The sequence below is a fragment of the Protopterus annectens genome, chromosome 7.part0, assembly GCF_019279795.1.
Source record: "Protopterus annectens isolate FY-2018-M chromosome 7.part0, PAN1.0, whole genome shotgun sequence".
In the NCBI taxonomy this organism is placed as follows: domain Eukaryota; kingdom Metazoa; phylum Chordata; order Ceratodontiformes; family Protopteridae; genus Protopterus; species Protopterus annectens.
This window is the reverse complement of record NC_056739.1, coordinates 33198108-33216411: the sequence shown is the minus strand read 5'-3', so window position 1 is coordinate 33216411 and position 18304 is coordinate 33198108. Positions and strand designations below refer to the sequence as shown.

At 40.7% G+C, this 18304-nt stretch overlaps 1 protein-coding gene across 5 annotated transcripts in view; it reads right to left on the bottom strand.

Moving 5' to 3' along the window:
• Positions 1-18304, bottom strand: part of PFKFB2 (6-phosphofructo-2-kinase/fructose-2,6-biphosphatase 2) — a 655955-nt gene that overhangs the window by 45873 nt on the left and 591778 nt on the right. For 2 of the 5 annotated variants that reach the window (XM_044076459.1, XM_044076462.1), the window contains exon 14: positions 4419-4613. The exons of 1 other annotated variant lie outside the window; for it this stretch is intronic. In XM_044076459.1, the coding sequence (XP_043932394.1) occupies positions 4419-4613 (195 nt within the window). The remainder of the gene's footprint in view (positions 1-4418; positions 4614-18304) is intronic. 2 more of the 5 variants (XM_044076460.1, XM_044076463.1) reach the window with 1 other exon arrangement.

Here is an 18304-nt window from a genome sequence, read left to right as displayed (position 1 = left end):
AGACGGTCTGCGTGGGGCATCTGTTTGAGGCCAGTAATCTTCTTTGTGAGGTATTTCTGCAGCCTTTCCAGTTGTTGTAGATGTCTTGTGAGGTACATACCAAAAGGGGCATTGTACTCTATAATGGGTCTAATGAATGACGAGTAGAAGGGAACAATGACCTCTTTTTTCCTGGAGGAGAAACCTTTTGTGATGTATAATAATTTAAAACAGTATAACTGCCATTTATGTTCTATATCACTCCCCTTCTCTTGAAGAAAATTACTTCCTTTGCAATTGATCTGGTCACAGTTCCTGACACAGTAGAAGTTGTATAAAACATCAACTCCTACCACCCACCTCCATTCAGTGCAATGAACATTGGAGGAGAGGGCAGGGGTCCATTATAGGAGGTGAAAGGGACCAAAAATTCTCCTTCTGAAGGGAAAACTGGAATGTTTTAATGGAGTCAGAATCACAAGGGCAGGAAAACAGTACAAAATGGAAGACTCAGCAATAAAGACAAAGGGAGAAATAGGAAAATGCTGAGGCTGTTCAGCTGCAGTGTGCCGTAATTAACTGTGTACAGCAGCACATTGTACAGATTTAAAAGACTAAACATGGCTGACCAGGAATTTAGGTGACACTGAGGACTATCAACAGGGTACAAGAAAGGCAGGGAACTGAGAAGCATATATAATATGGACAAGACTATAACAGGGTAAAAAACAGATTGCTGTTTGCACTGGGAGGTTGTGACTGATTTTCTGATCTGCACATATGTAAGTCATAGAAGCAACTTTTCTATTAAATAACTGGACAGAAATAAATGCTGTTTTTCACACAAGACTAGTATGATACACCATTGTTTATTTTATTAAAACTGTAGTATCTTTTGTGGTTGTGAACAAGTCCAAGGCCCAAATCAAGAATGCAGCGCCTGTTAAGTAGACAAACATTAAATGGAATTCAAAATATTGTACCAATTATGCCGGAGTGTAGGTCAGGAAAAGAGAGTGCACAAACATCTGAAGCAGGCAGAAGAAGGGACAGGATGGTGGGGAGTGGAAAAATTATACTGCAACCCTTGAGCAGGGCTAACATGCACTACAGGTTTCTTTCCTTCAGTGTTGCTCATGGTTTGTGTATCGGGATATCCCAGCAAGAGCTAGTAAGCAAACAGGTAATTCAGGTGCAGCAAGCATGGGACTGTCAGTCCATCAAGTTGCCTTAAAATTATTGTTTCTGCAAAAAGCTTTCATCAAACCCTAGAAAGCTTCCATCAAAAACTGTATATGAGCCACATACAATATAGACAAAGCCTTGGCCAAAATGTCCATTTTTTTGAAGTGTATTGGTAAGCATGTTTCTCAACAGTCCCTTATCTGACTTGCCCAGCAATATAGACAGTTAAAAGGAAAATGACATGGAAAGGCTCAGGACAGAACATTCATAATCATCCAAGCATATGACAGGAAAATGCAAATGAACATTGTTCAGCAAATAACTGTAACTACATTCACAGAGCGGTTTGTACAGTTGAGTCTGGAAAATTATGATAACTTTGTTTGAATGTCTATTACGTTTTCTGTTTTTTTTATTTTTTTATTTTTATTTTTTTTGAACCCCTGCATTGGTAACAAAAATAACAATTTAAGGCTGCATAATAAAGGCAGAGCCCTAACTTATAAAAATAGTCTTCCAAACCTACAGTGTATCTCCAGTATTTTGGTTGCTGCCTTTACTTGTCTTAACATCTTAAAGTGAGGACTGGATCAATGATCAAATAAAGCTATAGATTTCTTGAAGTGGAGGAGTTTTAAAATGAGACAACCAGCCTGTGATACAGCGCCGCAGCATATGTATTGCTAAGGAAACTAAAGTAGAGCTTAGTCACATAGCTAGTTCTAAGGAGCGCTGCCGGTGACCGGGTCAAGAATTAGACCCAAGAACCTTATGTAGACAACATATGTATGTAGTACCAGGAGTGTACAACTAAATATGTTAAAATGCTGCCTTGCTCAAATGATGCAGCTCTACTTTAGCAAAATAAACAGTGAATGTCAAACTACCAGAAGTAGCAGGATTGCTCAAAGATACCCTCAGTGCATCATGTGAGTGTATTTGTACGTTAACTGCAAATCTTCTGTCTTAATATAGCAGCACTGCATCTCTCTCTCTCTCTCAGGTGTACACAGTTATGACAGAGGTTTAAATTTGTAAGCAGATGTCAGTTCCCTATTGAGGGGTCAACAACAGCATGGAAAAAAGAGGAGTGCTTTCAGAATGGAAGCCAGGAAAAATAGATCATATTCTTGCTTTCCCTATCGCCTCCCAATGTGACACTAAAATGAGCAGTTGCTTGTAAACAGCCATTAGCTTTGGACCTTCATGCAGAAGTTCTGACTGAGAAGGTCAGTGGCAGAGCATTTACAATATCTGTGCTCTACCTGTGGATGAGCTACTATACTAAAAACAAGGGGAACATCCAGCAGTCACAGTGCTGCTGCTGAAAAAATATAACAGGAGTCTAGTAAACCCTTCCCCAAACTCCCTACGAAAAGTCTCAACCACAGTACTGATGCTTTTAATCTGTTTAATGGACCAAACTGCTGCATCCCTTTGAAACTATGGTTTCCACATCTGTCTTTCTGAACTGCTATCTTGCAGTGAAAATCATTCATTACTTTTAATATTAGATCATGAATAATCTGACACACTGAACTTGCAAGACTAACGTGCTCAAAGCATAGGAATCACCTGCATGCCATCAAAGGTGATCTCCAGGAGCAGCTCTATCATCATCTACATTATACATATATTATGACCACAGGAACAAAGCTTTTAGCAAGAGGTTCATGTAAACCTAGATCACATGACCCATATGATGTCATGAGCTAACCAGTATCTGCTGGGTCCATTACTGATATTATATCTGTTCAATAATAAAGAAACAGTGAAGAATAGTAAAATTATGTCCAGCCTCTTATGGAAAGGAAAGAATATATAAAATAGAAATAAAAATAGCACAATAAGTCAAAATTACAATCCCTCACTAAGCATAAATGAATGCACTGAGTAAAGGCAAGGCTAAACAAACAGCCATGCCTGGAAGAAGGTTTTAGAGTACAAGCCGGAGAGAAAAGTGGCAGTCATGTTACAGGCAGCAGCTCAGATACCCTAGGAAGAAAATAAAAAATTGATGCCAGGAGCTACAAGCTATTCCTATACAGACAAGGGACACAAAAAGGATTATAATTTTCAATAATTCTGAAAAAAATTCCACCTAGAGTGCCTGAAAAAAATGAATGCAGAAATAATCACAAACTGCCTCTTGTATGAAAAGGAAAGGAGAAAAGGGAATCTTTTCAAGCACATTGAGAAGTTTAAGTTCAAAGAAAAGCAGAGAAACATGATGAGCACATTTCTTCATGCATTCGTTGCTCTACTGGGCTACCAGTCCACCTAGCAGAACAGAAAATGGATGACATGGCAGTTAATGAAGTCTAGTGTGCCAATGAAGGAACTTGCTAATTAGATAATATGATCGACTCTATCATCCACCAGGAAGGGCCATGCAGCTCATGCATTTCAGCAGGCAGACCTTCCCTAGGACATATAATGCAGCTAAATGCCACAGAATGCATCAAACAGCTAAAAGGATGCAGACACCTGACAGTGGACAGGGAACACTCTGACTTACCCATTTTGCTTACTCATCTCAAGCTACACTGTCAGTGGAGACCTTAATTAACAGGGGGTTCTACCCCAAGTATGAATAAGGGTGTACTGTTCTTTGGTGGGGCAAAATCACCACACTGTACTCCAGGCCAGGCAGACATGCTATGAATTACAAAAAAAAAAAAAAAAAAAAACTGCGGGTATCCATTCTCCTCAAAGTACAAATATCAGACTTTATTTAAAAGCTCTCTCATTCTGTATTTATCCTCCTCAAAACAACACTCTAAGTTCGCTCAAAATTAAGCAAAAACAAAGAAAAAAATGAGATAAAAGGAGCATCATACAATAAGGTCTTGTTTTCTCATACTGCAGTTGTGACAGTGAAGAGAAAACTAAATCAAGACAGGCAGGAAGATAAAAATGCAAAGATGACAGAATAAGATTAATGAGCCAAGATGGATGCCATAACAAGGTTTCAGAAAGGAATGCAGCAGATTATTGGTTACTGCATGTAGTCATGTATGGGGGTTTAGATTTCTTACTCAGTAACCCTGGCTGCCCTCTTGACAAAAAAAATGTGTTTGTACAAGGTCCCAGTGCCTACAGCCTGTGCTCAGATGTGACTAAAATGAACGATCTGTGACATGTAGTTACCATTTGCTAGCCAACATGTAAACATTACAATTAATGTTGATTTGTTTTTTTATGAACAGAATGACTAATCAATCAGCCATGAATACAATCAGGAATAATTGTACCATGTTATTGTGAACCTGAGGTTGTTGAAGAGGTGCCCTGTCTGCAGTCTCAGAGAGGTGGAGAGATGCTAAGGGGCTGAGAGGTTTGCTCCCAACACTGTAGAGCCGTGGACGTTTTACAGAATCTGGACTAGCCAGTGGCGTGAAGCTGTTTCTTCGCATCATCACTGGAAAATGGTTCTTCATCATGTTATCCTGGTTTTAAGATGAGGATATCAGCATTAAAGACAAAACAAAAGACAATTCTTACTGTGCACCAATGACAGGCATGATTGTGCTTCTGCTGCAGTCTTCTCCTTCTGTACTTCATATCACACATTTATGAACTTTAAAATGACAAATAAAGGTTAATGAGAGGATAGCTGCACGAAAACTAGCTCTGTCTTCATAGATTACAAAATACATGCAATTATAAAATTATGCTGAAAAACTTGGCCATGTTACTTTCAAATTTAAAAAAAGTTTCATTTGTGGAAGCACAGCTGTCTGGACTGCAGTCTAACATGCAATAAAAATATAACATTTAATGTGAAGTGACTAAATACATTCCCTTCTGTTGATGAGTTGCACCTCAAATGCTTAAATACAAAGTACATTTTCTTGGTTCAAGCAGTCTTACAAACAAACCCCTAGACAGTCAAGAATTCACAGTAATTAAAAGAAAGAAAATATGTATACAGAACTTAGATTTTTCCATGTCACAACCAAAAAACTTGTAGCTAACCAATCAAGAACACAGCCCACCTGGACACTTTGGAGCAAACCAACAGATGCAGCCCATGTGAGTAATGAACACTAGTGATCTTTCCAGAATAACCATTAGTCAGGATAAGTACCACCATAACAAAGCCTTCCTTCTAAGGAAGTAGAAAAATATCCAAATTGTGTGTATGACTTTGGCAAACAGGGCAGATGAACCTCCTGCATATCCGCAAAACAAACAGCACCAAAATTACCAATTCTAAAGACTTAAACATTGCCTGTGATATAAATAGGACCTGCTGGAGAGATAGGTGTGTATCCAAGGACTACCCCATCTACAAATTAGGCTCCCCATCCATGTGAAGCAAAGTTCCTCCCTAACCCAATTCAAGTGCAACTTGGACAATTGGATGGGAAACTGGAAATGCATCCCTGGGTTGGCATCTATGTCTCTAATGGACACAGGTAACCTGTAAATGATTCATCTTCCAGGCCCATGCTTACACTTATGAAGGATATCAGAACTTGTCAGAGATTTGGGATGCATGGCTAGGCTTAAAAAGGCCTTTGTGGTCGTTAGCCTAGTCAACACCTATGAACCTATGATATTTGTGACATAAAAACGCTAGAGAGAGAGAAAACCTGGGATTATCTGAAGAAAGAAAGCCCTGCCTTGTGCAGGATGGTACAATTATTGGCAACACTTTGTCAAATGGATGTGGAACACTTATAAGCTTGGAAGAAATGTATGATGTGAAAACTTTTTTCTTGTGAGTTGCTTCATCGAAGGATTTTTTCTGTTACTATTTCTCTCCTGTGCTATTTCAAACAATTGTTTGTAACACAACTTTTCTTACCCAGCTGCGTTGTGGCATGTAGTTTTATAATCCTTGTTTCAAAGCTAAATGGTCCTTCAATCAAAATAATTGAATGAATAAAATTATTACAACCTAGATAAAAGGAGACCTACTGATCTTTAGCATCAGGGCACATTTCAGAAGAAGACTGTTGGATCGCATGTATAACATTCTTGTTATATATAAAAAGAAATGCAAACTATAATCTGGAAAATAAACCCTGACCCATGCAGAATGACTACAAACTCCACAAGTTATTTTATCAACATGTTTCCACAAGCCTTTCTTTTCTAACATCACACAAGTCGTTAAAATGGTATTCAAGTCAATCATTAATATTACTGCTGCTTGATGTAATTCTGGTTCCAATGAAATATAGTAGAGTACAGTAAAACAATAAACAGTAGAGGCAAATATATAAGCCAGAAAGGAACTATTAGCACAGCTATACACAAAACTAAGTCACAGCAGAGTAAAATCACCATTTGATGAATTACTGTAAGGTCTCCTAGTACTGCGGTGGTGGTGCTGCGGTAGCATTGTCGCCTCACAGTAAGATGTTGTCCTGTTCGATTCTCAGCTAGAGCGTCTTCTGTGTGGAGACATGCGTGAATGGGTGTACGTTCGTTGAAGGTTGTGCATCAGGGCTGGCAACTTGGCACGTAAAAATCTACTGCCAATCATTAGCGGACCGGAGTTTTGCTGTGGCGACCCCTAAAGCCGAAAGATACAACAACTGTAAGGTCTCCTAGAGCGACTTTTTTTTTTTTTATGGACAATTTAAATAGCCAGTAAATCAGCATGCTTTTGAGAGGTAGGAATGAACTAATAAGAAACCATGCCAGCCTTAGTAGGGTCAGCAAATCTTACACAAAAACATGTAGTTAATGAATGACTCAGCACATGTAACTTTGGTACAAGAAAACCAAATCTGTAATGGGTTACATTCATTACGCTGAAATGCCAAATGGCATTACGTCAAACACAAAAGGTCAAAACTGAAAATGCTGACAGGATCGTGGTACAGCAGGGACTGATGTTTTCCCCATTCTCCACTGTAGCGCTGTCTCGGAGTTGGTATATATAATTAGCTGGGAGTGTGAGGGGTACAGGGGGCTTGCCCCCTGCACAGAATGTCAGCAAAGTTTTTGGCAATATGAATTTTGACCTTTTGTGTCCAATGTAATGCCGTTAGGCATTTCTGCTTTATGAATTTATTCCATGTGTAACATATGAAACATATGCAGTGCACACACAGTAAAACTAATGTAATAAGAGAAATGAGAAGAAATGGGCATATATTTCCCCATAGTCCTGAATTTTAAGCTAAAGCTGATCTGCTAAGTGAAAAATGAGCATGCTCTACAGTAAAACATCTACAACTGGAAATTACAGCATCAGAGTTTGTTTGAAACATGACCGTTACTGTCATGTGCTAAACGCAACATTCAAGTGAGCTCTGAAAGTAATAGTACCTTAAGTGAACAGTTGTAAGCAAAAAAACATTCTCCATTTTATCAGACATCTTTATACAAAAAAAAGACTAGGAGAGGCTGCATGTTCTACTTAAGAGTTTGTGTTGCAGTAATTTCCAAGCTGGCAGTTCAGCTCCAGTTGTACCACCCTATTCTTAGTAATGTAAATGTGTTCTGCTTTTTATACAAATACTGAATAATTAGGCCTCAGGCTGCAGAATTACTGTAAATGTTCTCAGTGCAGCGACAGAAATAAGCAGAAATGAAAAGAATTTTGAATTCATAAATTCCAAGACGAAGCACTATATATTTCAAACAGAAGATGCAGCCAAGTGACCAATGATTTTTGAAATGCATGCTTTGGAAATCAAGCAGGGTAACACTGGTTTTACATGGGGTACATTTTAACTGGTGCTGGAAAAGTAGCAGTAGTACAAAATTAGCATTACCTTTATAAGCAGCACCTTCCACACACACAGAAAAAACTACCATATGACAAATAACTTCTGTAAGTAGAAGCCCAAACTGCAACAATAATCCTCCTCTTCAAAGAAAGACACTTAATACTACAGATGTACATGCAATTCAAACACTGTGACAGAATAGCTGCTTATACTCCAGGATGCTAAAAGAGTGATAGTTAAGCTGTCAGGAGCAATGAACAACTAAAGTAAATTAGAAGAGTGGAGCAAAACTCAACAGTTCTGTAAGTCTACCTAAGGTGTCAAAAACTTCCTAATAAGAAATTAGGGGCCTAGTAAGTGAGATGTGCTCTGGGATGTAGTTAGACTAATACGTGACCAAGTTCTGTAAAATAAAACCAGCACTAGCATGTATGACAGATATGGGAAAATGGAATATAAGGCAGTGAGGAAGTAGCGATAAGGAACAGGAACAGGACTGATGGGACAACAGATGAGACAAAAAGGGTTAGGCTGCTATAGTACACCCAAGAATTATCTGAGATGCTTTTAGGCAAATGCAAGGACTTGTCTGTGTATGCTGTCATAGTTCTTAATTTGTAAAATACATGTTGTTGCTGTTTGTCTTTCGGCTTTTCTCGGTAAGGGGTCGCCACAGCGGAACTCTGGTCCACTAATGATTGGCAGTAGATTTTTACGAAACGCTGAGGTGCCAGCTCGACGCCCAACCTTCAACGAAGGCATGCCCATTTATACACGCATGTCTTTCGAAATGCTACCCAACCGCGGGGTGGACATGCAGACTCCACACAGAAGACACTCCCAAGCCAAGCCGAGAATCGAACGGGAGAACCTCTTGCTGTGAGGAAACAACGCTACCGCCGTACCACCATGGCACAACTTGTAAAATACATAAATAAATAAATAAATAAATCAAGTTAGTCAGAGTAAATATGCGAAAACACTTGCAATTTAATACTGTGCGGGTGGCAGGTAAACCCCCAATCAGTGCATTCCAATAAAGTCTTTGTTCCAGAAGGTTCAGATCAAATGTGTAACGTCTCTCCAGAGATGCTAAAAAGCTGAGTTTTTATTTTAACAGACCTTGTGTGACTGCGTGTGTATGTGTGTGTGTGTGTGTGTGTGTGTGTGTGTGTGTGTGTGTGTGTGTGTGTGTCAAGCGGGTTGGGAGTTGTGGCAACGGCATACCTCTCAACCTCTTAGAGCAAAAAATATGGACAAATCCATAAATAATGGGGGACAAAGACCCAAAAATAAGGACAATTTTTAAATACTGCTCTTACAAACTTACAAAGTTGATAGAATAACAGGTTTTACATTATTATGAATTTTCTGAAGAGTATGAAGTCTGAAACTGAAATATCTGTCATTATTTTCTGAAACTCAAATATCTGCCATTAATTTCTGAGTTCAGTCTTCAATGATTTCCTAGTAAACCACAATTTTGTGAAACAAGGACCAAAAATAAGAGGCAAAATCTGGGCATTCTGCAGAAAACTGTACAGTTCAGAGGTTTGGACAAACGGAGATAGTGCCAGCCCAGCTACCTGGAATTTTGTAAATAATTATATGTCATTTGTGAATATCAACATGATTTATATAAGATGATTGTGTTACAAATGTACTAGAACTGTATGCTATGTGTATATCAAACTAGGTTTGTGCAGGCATGTGTTGAAAAGATATTTTATAAAGTGCTTGTGCTTAAAATGTGACCACAACATTCCCTACTGAAAAACAACAGAAATGTACATACACTATTGTAACTGTTTAGATGCATACATTTTAATAGTAGAAACTGGAATACAGGAGGTTAACTTCAGAAAAATTGCTGAAATTCAATAACTTTATGGCAGCAAGGATGCATAATGTCTGTGCTGAGAGGTTTTCTATATTGTCTTTAAATGTGGAAGAATGTAAATTGTTTTATAGCTTCCACCATCTGACAAAAGATCTGAGGAAATGTGCTTGTCTGTATTTTCACAGGTAGATGCTAAATGCTATCAACTGCCATTAATGGTTGTTTTGAGCTTGGGAACTAGGAGTCAGGTGACAAGAAATGATGTCACTCTGCAAGCTATCCCACCGGTAATAGTTGAAATAATTTGGGAAGTCTCTGCGAGAGAGACAGTATTCTGTATTCTATCTTGGAACTGACAAGATCCATTCACCACACATTTGCCTTGCTCTGAGCAAGTCTAGGGAACAGTATAATTCTCTTAGATATAGTCAGGAATATAGCAACACTTAGTTTTGATATTTTTTCTTTATTTATTTGACTCTCTTGCTATGTTGTTTTAAATATTTCATGTGATTTTGAACTCTGTCACTATAATTATATACTGAGTATTTTCTTGTTATTTTATTAATTATTATTAAATATATTTAAACCTTTCATTGTGGCTGATCCTTGTAGACCTATTTAAGTTCTGAGAATACTTGCATATTTATCTAGTGACACTGTGAGCCACTCCTAATAGCCTTGCTCTTGGTCAAACTACCATTTGTATTAATAGTAACATTACACAGTAAGATTGGACACCGTTGGTTAAGGGGCTTAAAGTAGCTGACAGGGGGTTCTGGTGGCAGTGATAACTACCTTATAGTCTGGGCAGAAGGGGGCATAGCTAGTAAACCTGTACCAGCTTTTCCCAGGTGTGTTTGTGTTTGTAACACAAATCTCCAAGCATGTGTGTGTGTCAGCCACTTTGGCAGGGACATGAAGCACTGGTTGGACAGAGAGTTGGAGGACTTGGCTTGGAACCCTGGCTAAGGACTCAACTCTATAGAACTCTATAGCTGTACCAGTATTTAGTCTTATTGGGGATCTGGAGAAAGAGGGAGAAACCAGCCCCGGACTGACTGTGGTCTCTGTGTGCTCTTAAGGAAAATTGCACTTTATGCAGAGAGCTGCATATGGAAATACTGTGTGTGTGCCTTGTGATCCTCCCAATGTACGTCCCCCAGTGGTGCCAGTGGTGTGGATTGAGGCTCCTTGATTACTGGTCCAGGGGTGGGTCATCACATTTATTGGTTGGCATTGGTAAGATATCCACATACTGGGATTCAATGGTGTGGATACTGAACTCCTGCAGCTGGTAAACAGTGGTCACTAAAGAAGGTGTCTGTACTCTCAACAGCCACATGGTGAAAATTCAGAGTTTCATATCACAATAATTTTATGTATTTTTGTTAGCTTAGTCAGTCAGGGACAGCAGGCAAGGATATCAGCAGAGGAGTATGGCAAGCTGACAAGGAGCCACTTGGCTAAGATGTGCCAAGACAAAGAATTGATGCATGCCAACCTGACTAAAGCAGAAATGGCTGTAGCCTTAGTCACAGCTGCATCACATACCAGCAACCAGAAGGACAACCAGACTGGCCTTGATGATGTACAACTCTCAAAAAATGTACAGTTCAACTTTACCTCAGAGGACTTAAAATACATCTGGAGTTAAATAGACTTGAACTGGTGGCCAAACATTTGCAGATAGATTCAGCAGAGAGACTGCAGCATTTGGAGGCTGAAGAAAAGGTGAAACAGAAACAAATGGAATTAGAATCAGCAGAGAGACTGAGATATCTGGAAGTTGAGGAAAATTAGAGGCATGGGCAACATGAAAAGGAGATCCCGACTCTTCACCAGGGTCACATAGGTAATGGGAAAGGGAGTAACTAAACCCTAGAAGAAACAAAGGTCAGAAAAGTTCTTCCACAATTTACAGAGGGTGATAATTTTGATAGCTTTATTCATGTATTTGAAAGGGTATGTAAACAGTATAATGTTGACCAAGGGCTTTGGGAACGATTCCAGACCCCCTTACTCCATGGTAAATCTGTAACTGCTATTTCTAATTGGCTAATACTGATTGCTTAAATTACAATACTGTTAAAAATTGTTTATTATAGTGCTTTAAGTTAACACCTGAAGCTTATAGAAAAACGTTTTGTGAGCACAGACACAAGGCAGATGAAAGTGTGTGTGAATATATTGCCAAGTTAAGCACGTATTTTCATAGATGGGTGATTGGGTGCCAAGTAACCACTTTTGAAGGTCTGTCAGACCTTTTGGTGAGGGAACAAGCCCTTAGCACTTTGAGTGAGGACATGAGAATCTGATTGGCAGATAGGCAATGCAATACCACAGATGAGCTGGGGAAAAAGGGAGACCTACACCTAGCAAGCAGGACATCACTGCACAGGAAAGGGATACCCAGTGGTGCACATGGGTCTAAGAAAACATATGGTGGGCAGCCTAAATCACCCCAACAGAGTCTGCCAGTAATAGGGGGAAGCCACTAGTTCAGGTAGATGGCCAGGATCAAGCATTAAATATTTTAAATGTAACCAGTTTTACCATGTATCATATAGATGTCCATGGAGTCAAGGTTGGGAACAAAAGGTACGGAAGCCAGTAAGTGAAAATGACAGAATGCCAGCAGTAAGTTGTCTGGAGACAACAGGGGTACCAAACTACCATGAGAGGTTGTATCCTATCTTAGTAGATGGAAAATAGGCCACTGCTAAGACAGATGCAGCCTCTGACCTAATCAATGTGAAGCCTGCAAGGGTTAAAGAGGAGCACTACTTGCTTGGGCAGTCTACTCCAGTTAGAGCTTTAGAAGGGATCCCATTCCAAATACCTTTGGCTAGGTTTCACCTTGAATGGGAGGGTGGAAAAGGAAGCAAGCATGTAGGTATGTTTGAGGATATCCCTGAAGATGTCCTGATAGGGAATGATTTTGATAATGCAGTACCTTGTGTGCATGCAGTTACATGCAGTCAAGCTTTGAGACAAGCATGTGGGTCTGGCAGCCTAGGGGGATCCAGACAGACCACACATTTGAAGCCAGGACTGGTGAGGTGGCTACTTCAGGGAGGAAACTACTCTGTAGCAGTGAGACTGAAGATGAGCTACAGCTGCTTGTGGGTACTGATGTTCCCTTGGACACACTGACTGCAAAGGCAGAGGTGAGTAGTAGTACCCAGACTGACAGTGAGGCACCACTGTCAGAGGATACCAGACTTCCTGTGGAAGGGGAGTTGGGAAGGGTTACAGAGAGAGAATTGAGACAGGCTTAGCTCTCAGACCCTACATTACAAGGTAGGGAGGTAGCTAGTGAGGCACCTGATTCTCAAAGAAAGTGGGAATCTGTATACTGGGACAAAGGGTTGCTGTATAGAGAGTGGACCCCTGAGGGAGGGCTAGAGAGTGAGAGAATACAGGAGTTGGTAGTGCCCAGAGCCTACCATCTGGCACTTCTAGCCATACCCCATGATATTCCCTTTGCAGGTCATATGGGCATAAAGCAAACCAAGAGAAAAATTATGCAGAACTTTTATTGGCCTGGGATTTCCAGTGATGTAACAGGGTACTGCAGGACCTGTGAGCAGTGCCAAAAGCTATGCATGGCAGGAGACAAGGTCAAAGCTCCTTTGATGCCTTTGCCTGTGATTGTGGAGTCATTTACAAGGGTATCTATGGATATTGTGGGGCCTCTGAATACCCTAAGTTCCACAGGGAAGTAGTTTATCAGAGTGGTAGTTGATTATGTCGCCAGTTACCCTGAGGCGGTGGCTCTGTCCTCCATCAAGGCAGAAAAGTGGCAAATGCTTTGTTAGAGGTTTTCAGCAGAGTAGGCATCCCAAAAGAAATATTGACTGGCAGAGGTGCCAAATTCATGTCAAACCTGCTGGCTTGTGTGTGGGAGCACTGTGGGGGGAAGCACCTAAAGACCACCTCCTACCACCCCCAGACTAATGGTCTGGTGGAAAGGTTAAACTATACACTAAAGACCATGTTATGGGCATTTGCAGACTAGTTTAAGAGGGAGTGGGACAAATATTTGTGCCACCTGTTGTTTGCTTACAGGCAGGTGCCCCTGAAATCCACATGTTTTTCACCCTTTGAATTGCTGTATTAACACAGGGTGAGGGGACCTCTAGATTTGACTCATGATGATTATGAGGGTGTGTGAGAATCCCACAAGGAGTCTGTTGTGGCATATGTCTTAAACCTCAGGACAAGGCTCAGGGAACTCATGGGCTTAGTCCAGGAGAACATGGAAACAGCAGAAAAATGTCTGGTATGACAGAAATGTTTGAGCTAGAGAGTATGCTATGGGGCAGTAGGTTATGGTTATCATTCCTGTCAGACACAACAAGGTGCAAGGAGCTTGGGAGGTGCCCTTCAAAGTAGTAAGAAAAGTCAGTGATGTTAACTACATGGTAGAACTGCTAGGCAGGAGGTGGGGTATAAATTGTACCATGTTAATATGATGAAACCTTACCATGATAGACAGGCCCGTGTGCTGAGTATTTGCAGTGGATGGCACAAGGAGTCTAAGGAGGGATCTGGTGACTAATCTCCTCAGTAAGGCTCGGACTGACACCTCAGTGGAAGGGGTAGCAATGTTCCAGCAGCTATCCCATGCCCAGGTTCAAGAAATCCCAGCAGTGTTACAGGAATTTGGGGGCATGTTCACTGGGAAACCAGGGTGTGCCCACCTGGTGCAGCACCGTGTGAATAAGAACCCCAAAGGCCTATTAAGCAGGCCCTTTATAAGGTGCCTGAGAGAGTCAAACAGACTCTGAGGGAGGAGATGCAGGAAATGTTGGAAGTCGGGGTAATCCATGAGTCCAGAAGTCCCTGGGCATCCCCAGTGGTGCTGGTACCAAAGAATCATGGCAGCACAAGGTTTTGTCTGAACTACAGGAAACTAGTCACACAGAGTCAGATGCTTACCCCCATGCCTAGGACAGATGAAGCCCTAGAGCAGTTGGGTAGGGCAATGTATATTACCATTATTAGTCTTGCCAAGGGTTACTGGAAGGTGCCCTTGACTCCCAACGCTAGGGAGAAGTCGGCCTTTTTGACTCCTTTCAGCTTGTATGAGTTCACAAAGATGCCCTTTGGGATGCAAAATCCCCCAGCGATTTTCCAAAGGCTGGTAGATCATATCCTAGCAGGAGCAGGAGATTTTGCCCTTGCTTACCTGGATGATATTGACATCTACAGTCATTCCTGGCAAAAGCACCTTCAGCACATCAGGGAGGTGTTGGGCAGACTACAAAGGGCAGGGTTGACCATTAAGCCCAGTAAAATGTCCGGTGGGTATTGCAGAGGTCTCCTACCTGGGATATAGAGTACAAAGTGGTAGGATCAGACCAGAACCTGCCAAAGTGGAAGCTGTTCAAGCATGGCCTGCTCGAGTTACCAAAAAGCAGGTGAGAGCATTCTTAGGGACAGCAGAGTACTTCAGAAAGTTTGCCCCCAATTATAGTACCATAGCTGCTCCCTTCACAGACCTGACAAGGAAAAACAGGCCAGATAAAGTAGTGTGGACCCCAGCATGTGAGCATGCATTCCAGAAGCTTAAAGGAGTTTTGGGTAGACCCCCTGTATTAGCCAGTCCAGATTACAGAAAATAATTTGTTGTCTAGGTGGATACTTCAAACCATGGGGTGGGGGCTTTACTCAGCCAGGTTTCCTCAGAGGGAGAAGAGCATCCAGTGGTAAATCTCAGCCGTAGGCTCCAACCCAGGGAGGAATGCTATGCAGCTATAGAAAAGGAATGTCTAGCTATAGTGTGGGCACTGCAGAAACTTCAGCCTTCTCTGTATGGAAGGAAATTCACTATAGTTACAGACCATAATCCCTTAACATGGCTACATCGAGCCAGCTAGCAAAATGTCAAGCTACTAAGGTGGAGCCTAGGGTAACAGGCATATGATATGACAGTGTAGCACCAAAGTGCGGTTAGCAATGCCAACGCAGGTGGCCTCTGAAGACAGGGTATGGGGTAGTGTATTCACAGATACGCTTATCCCTCTCAAACAACGTTTCTCAAGGTTCACTTGAAAAACTAACTTGAGTCTTCGGGGGGGGTGTGACGAAGGGAGATACTGTCAGCCCAGCTATCTGTAATTTTGTAAATTATTGTATGTCATTTGTAAATATCAACATGATTTATAAAATATGCTTGTGTTACAAATGTTTTAGAACTGTATGTTATGTGTATATCAAACTATGTTTGTACAGGCATGCATGTTGAAAAGATATTTTATAAAGTACTTGTGCTTAAAATATAACCACAGCATGCCCTTCTGGAAAAGAACAGAAATGTACATGCACTATTGTAACTGTTTAGATGCATGTATTTTAACAGTAGAAACTGGAATACAGCAGGTTAACTTCAGAAAAAAATAGCTGAAATTAAATTACTTTAGGGCAGCAAGGACAATGTCTGTGCTGAGACGTTTTCTGTATTGTATTTAAATGTGGAGGAATGTAAATTGTTTTATGGCTTCCACCATCTGACAAAAGATCTGAGGAAAAGTCCTTGTTTATATATTTTCATAGGTAGATGCCAGATGCTACCAGCTGCCATCAATGGTTGTTTTGAGCTTGTGAACTAGGCGTCAGATGACGAGGAATGTCACTCTGCAAGCTATCCCATCAGTAATAGTTGAGACATTAATTTGGGAAGTCTCTTAGTGAGAGACAGCATTCTGTATTCTGTCTTGGGCCTGACAAGATACATTCATCATACATTTGCCTTGCTCTGAGTAAGTAAGTCTAGGCAACTGCATACTTCTCTTAGATATAGTCAGGAATATAGCAACACTTAGTTTAGATATTTTTTTCTTTATTTATTTGAGTCTGTCCTGTGATGTTGTTTTAAACATTTCCTGTAATTTTTTAACTCTGATGTCAATGTAATTATATACTGAGTATTTTCTTGTTCTTTTATTATTATTAAATATGTTTAAACCTTTCATTGTGGCTGATCCTTGTACAGCTATTTAAGTTCTGAGGGCACTTGCGTATTTATCTGGTGACACTGTGGGTGACTCCTAATAACCTTGCTCTTGATCAAACTACCATTTGCATTAACAGTAATATTACACAGTAAGATTGGACACCCTTTGTTAAGGGCCTTAAAGTAGCTGATAAGGGGTTCTGGTGGCAGTGATAACTACCTTATAGTCTGGGCAAAAGGGAGCATAGCTAGTAAACCTGTGCCAGCCTTTCTCAGGTATATGTGTGTATGTAAAACAAGTCTCCAAGAGTGTGTGTGTCAGCTACTTTGGCAGGGACACGAAGCAATGGTTGCACAGAGTGTGTATGAGGACTCGGCTTGGAACCCTGGCTAAGGACTCAACTGTATAGTTGTGCCAGTGGGTAATCTTACTGGGGGTCTGGAGAAAGAAAAAGAAACCATCCCCAGACTGACTGTGGTCTCTGTGTGCTCTTAAGGAAAATTGCAATTGATGCAGAGAGCTGATCTGGAAATACTGTGTGTGTACCTTGTCATTCTCTCAGTATATGTCCCCCACTGTTGCCAGTGGTGAAGATTGAGGCTCCTTGATTACTGATCCAGTGCTGGGGAGTCAAAGGAGGGTTAGAAGCATGTTTGTAAGTTTGAGCTAAGCCTCTGGTAGTGAGCAAATCTTGACATGTAAGGATTCAAGACAGAGGCTCTTCTTTGGCTCTTGGAACTCCTGACTAAAGAACCAACTCCCTAAATGTCACTCCTATGATATACCATTTGGGTTCTTGTTCCTGAGAACATTTCTACAAAGCATAACATAGTTCTACATGACCCTTTCTAAAGCTCAGGCAAACTATAAAGTGAGTTTACATTCTGGCTGTGACAGTAATGTCATCAAATAGCACAATCTCTGCAGCAGCAAGAAAATTTGTGGAACACAAGTTTACATTTAGTAACAACAGAAGCACTTTCTATAATTATGGCTGCAATTCATAGGAGCAGTGTAGTGCAACTTGCATTGGACCAATGTGTTGAGCTGTAGTGTTGCAAGTTTTTGTGATACATACTCATGCACGTTGCCACAACAGCAGCATCTCATTACTGGGAATCTGCATTACTATGAATGCTTTAAGTGAGCAGTTCTCTACTGCTTAGCTGAGCTCCCTACCAGCTCATAGTGTGTGTCCTGCAGACCACAAAGAAGCTCAGCTTCACCATCCCCCACCACATTCACCATGAGAGGCAGACACATGTTTTATGGCATGCATCTTATACTATCAGGTTTGTAATGCACATGTTAAAATTCTTTTATTTCAAGGCTGGTTAATATTATTACTAACACTACTGAGGACACAGCTGTTATCCTTGCTGCTGTACTTATGCAGTGTTTATTTCAACTCTGCCTCTTAAACTAGTAGTGCAATCTATCTGCTGCTCACTGAGTGCATATCTTAAATTACATTTTACAGAAATATCAACCCAGCCTATCAAATTAATTTGGTCATCATTTATACATACAGATATATCGATCACACCATACTAGAAAAGGGGGACCACAGAATGTCCTTGAGTGGACCGAATGCTGTTTGAAACATTTATTTGTACTCCATGGTATACGGATATATGCTTGGTTAC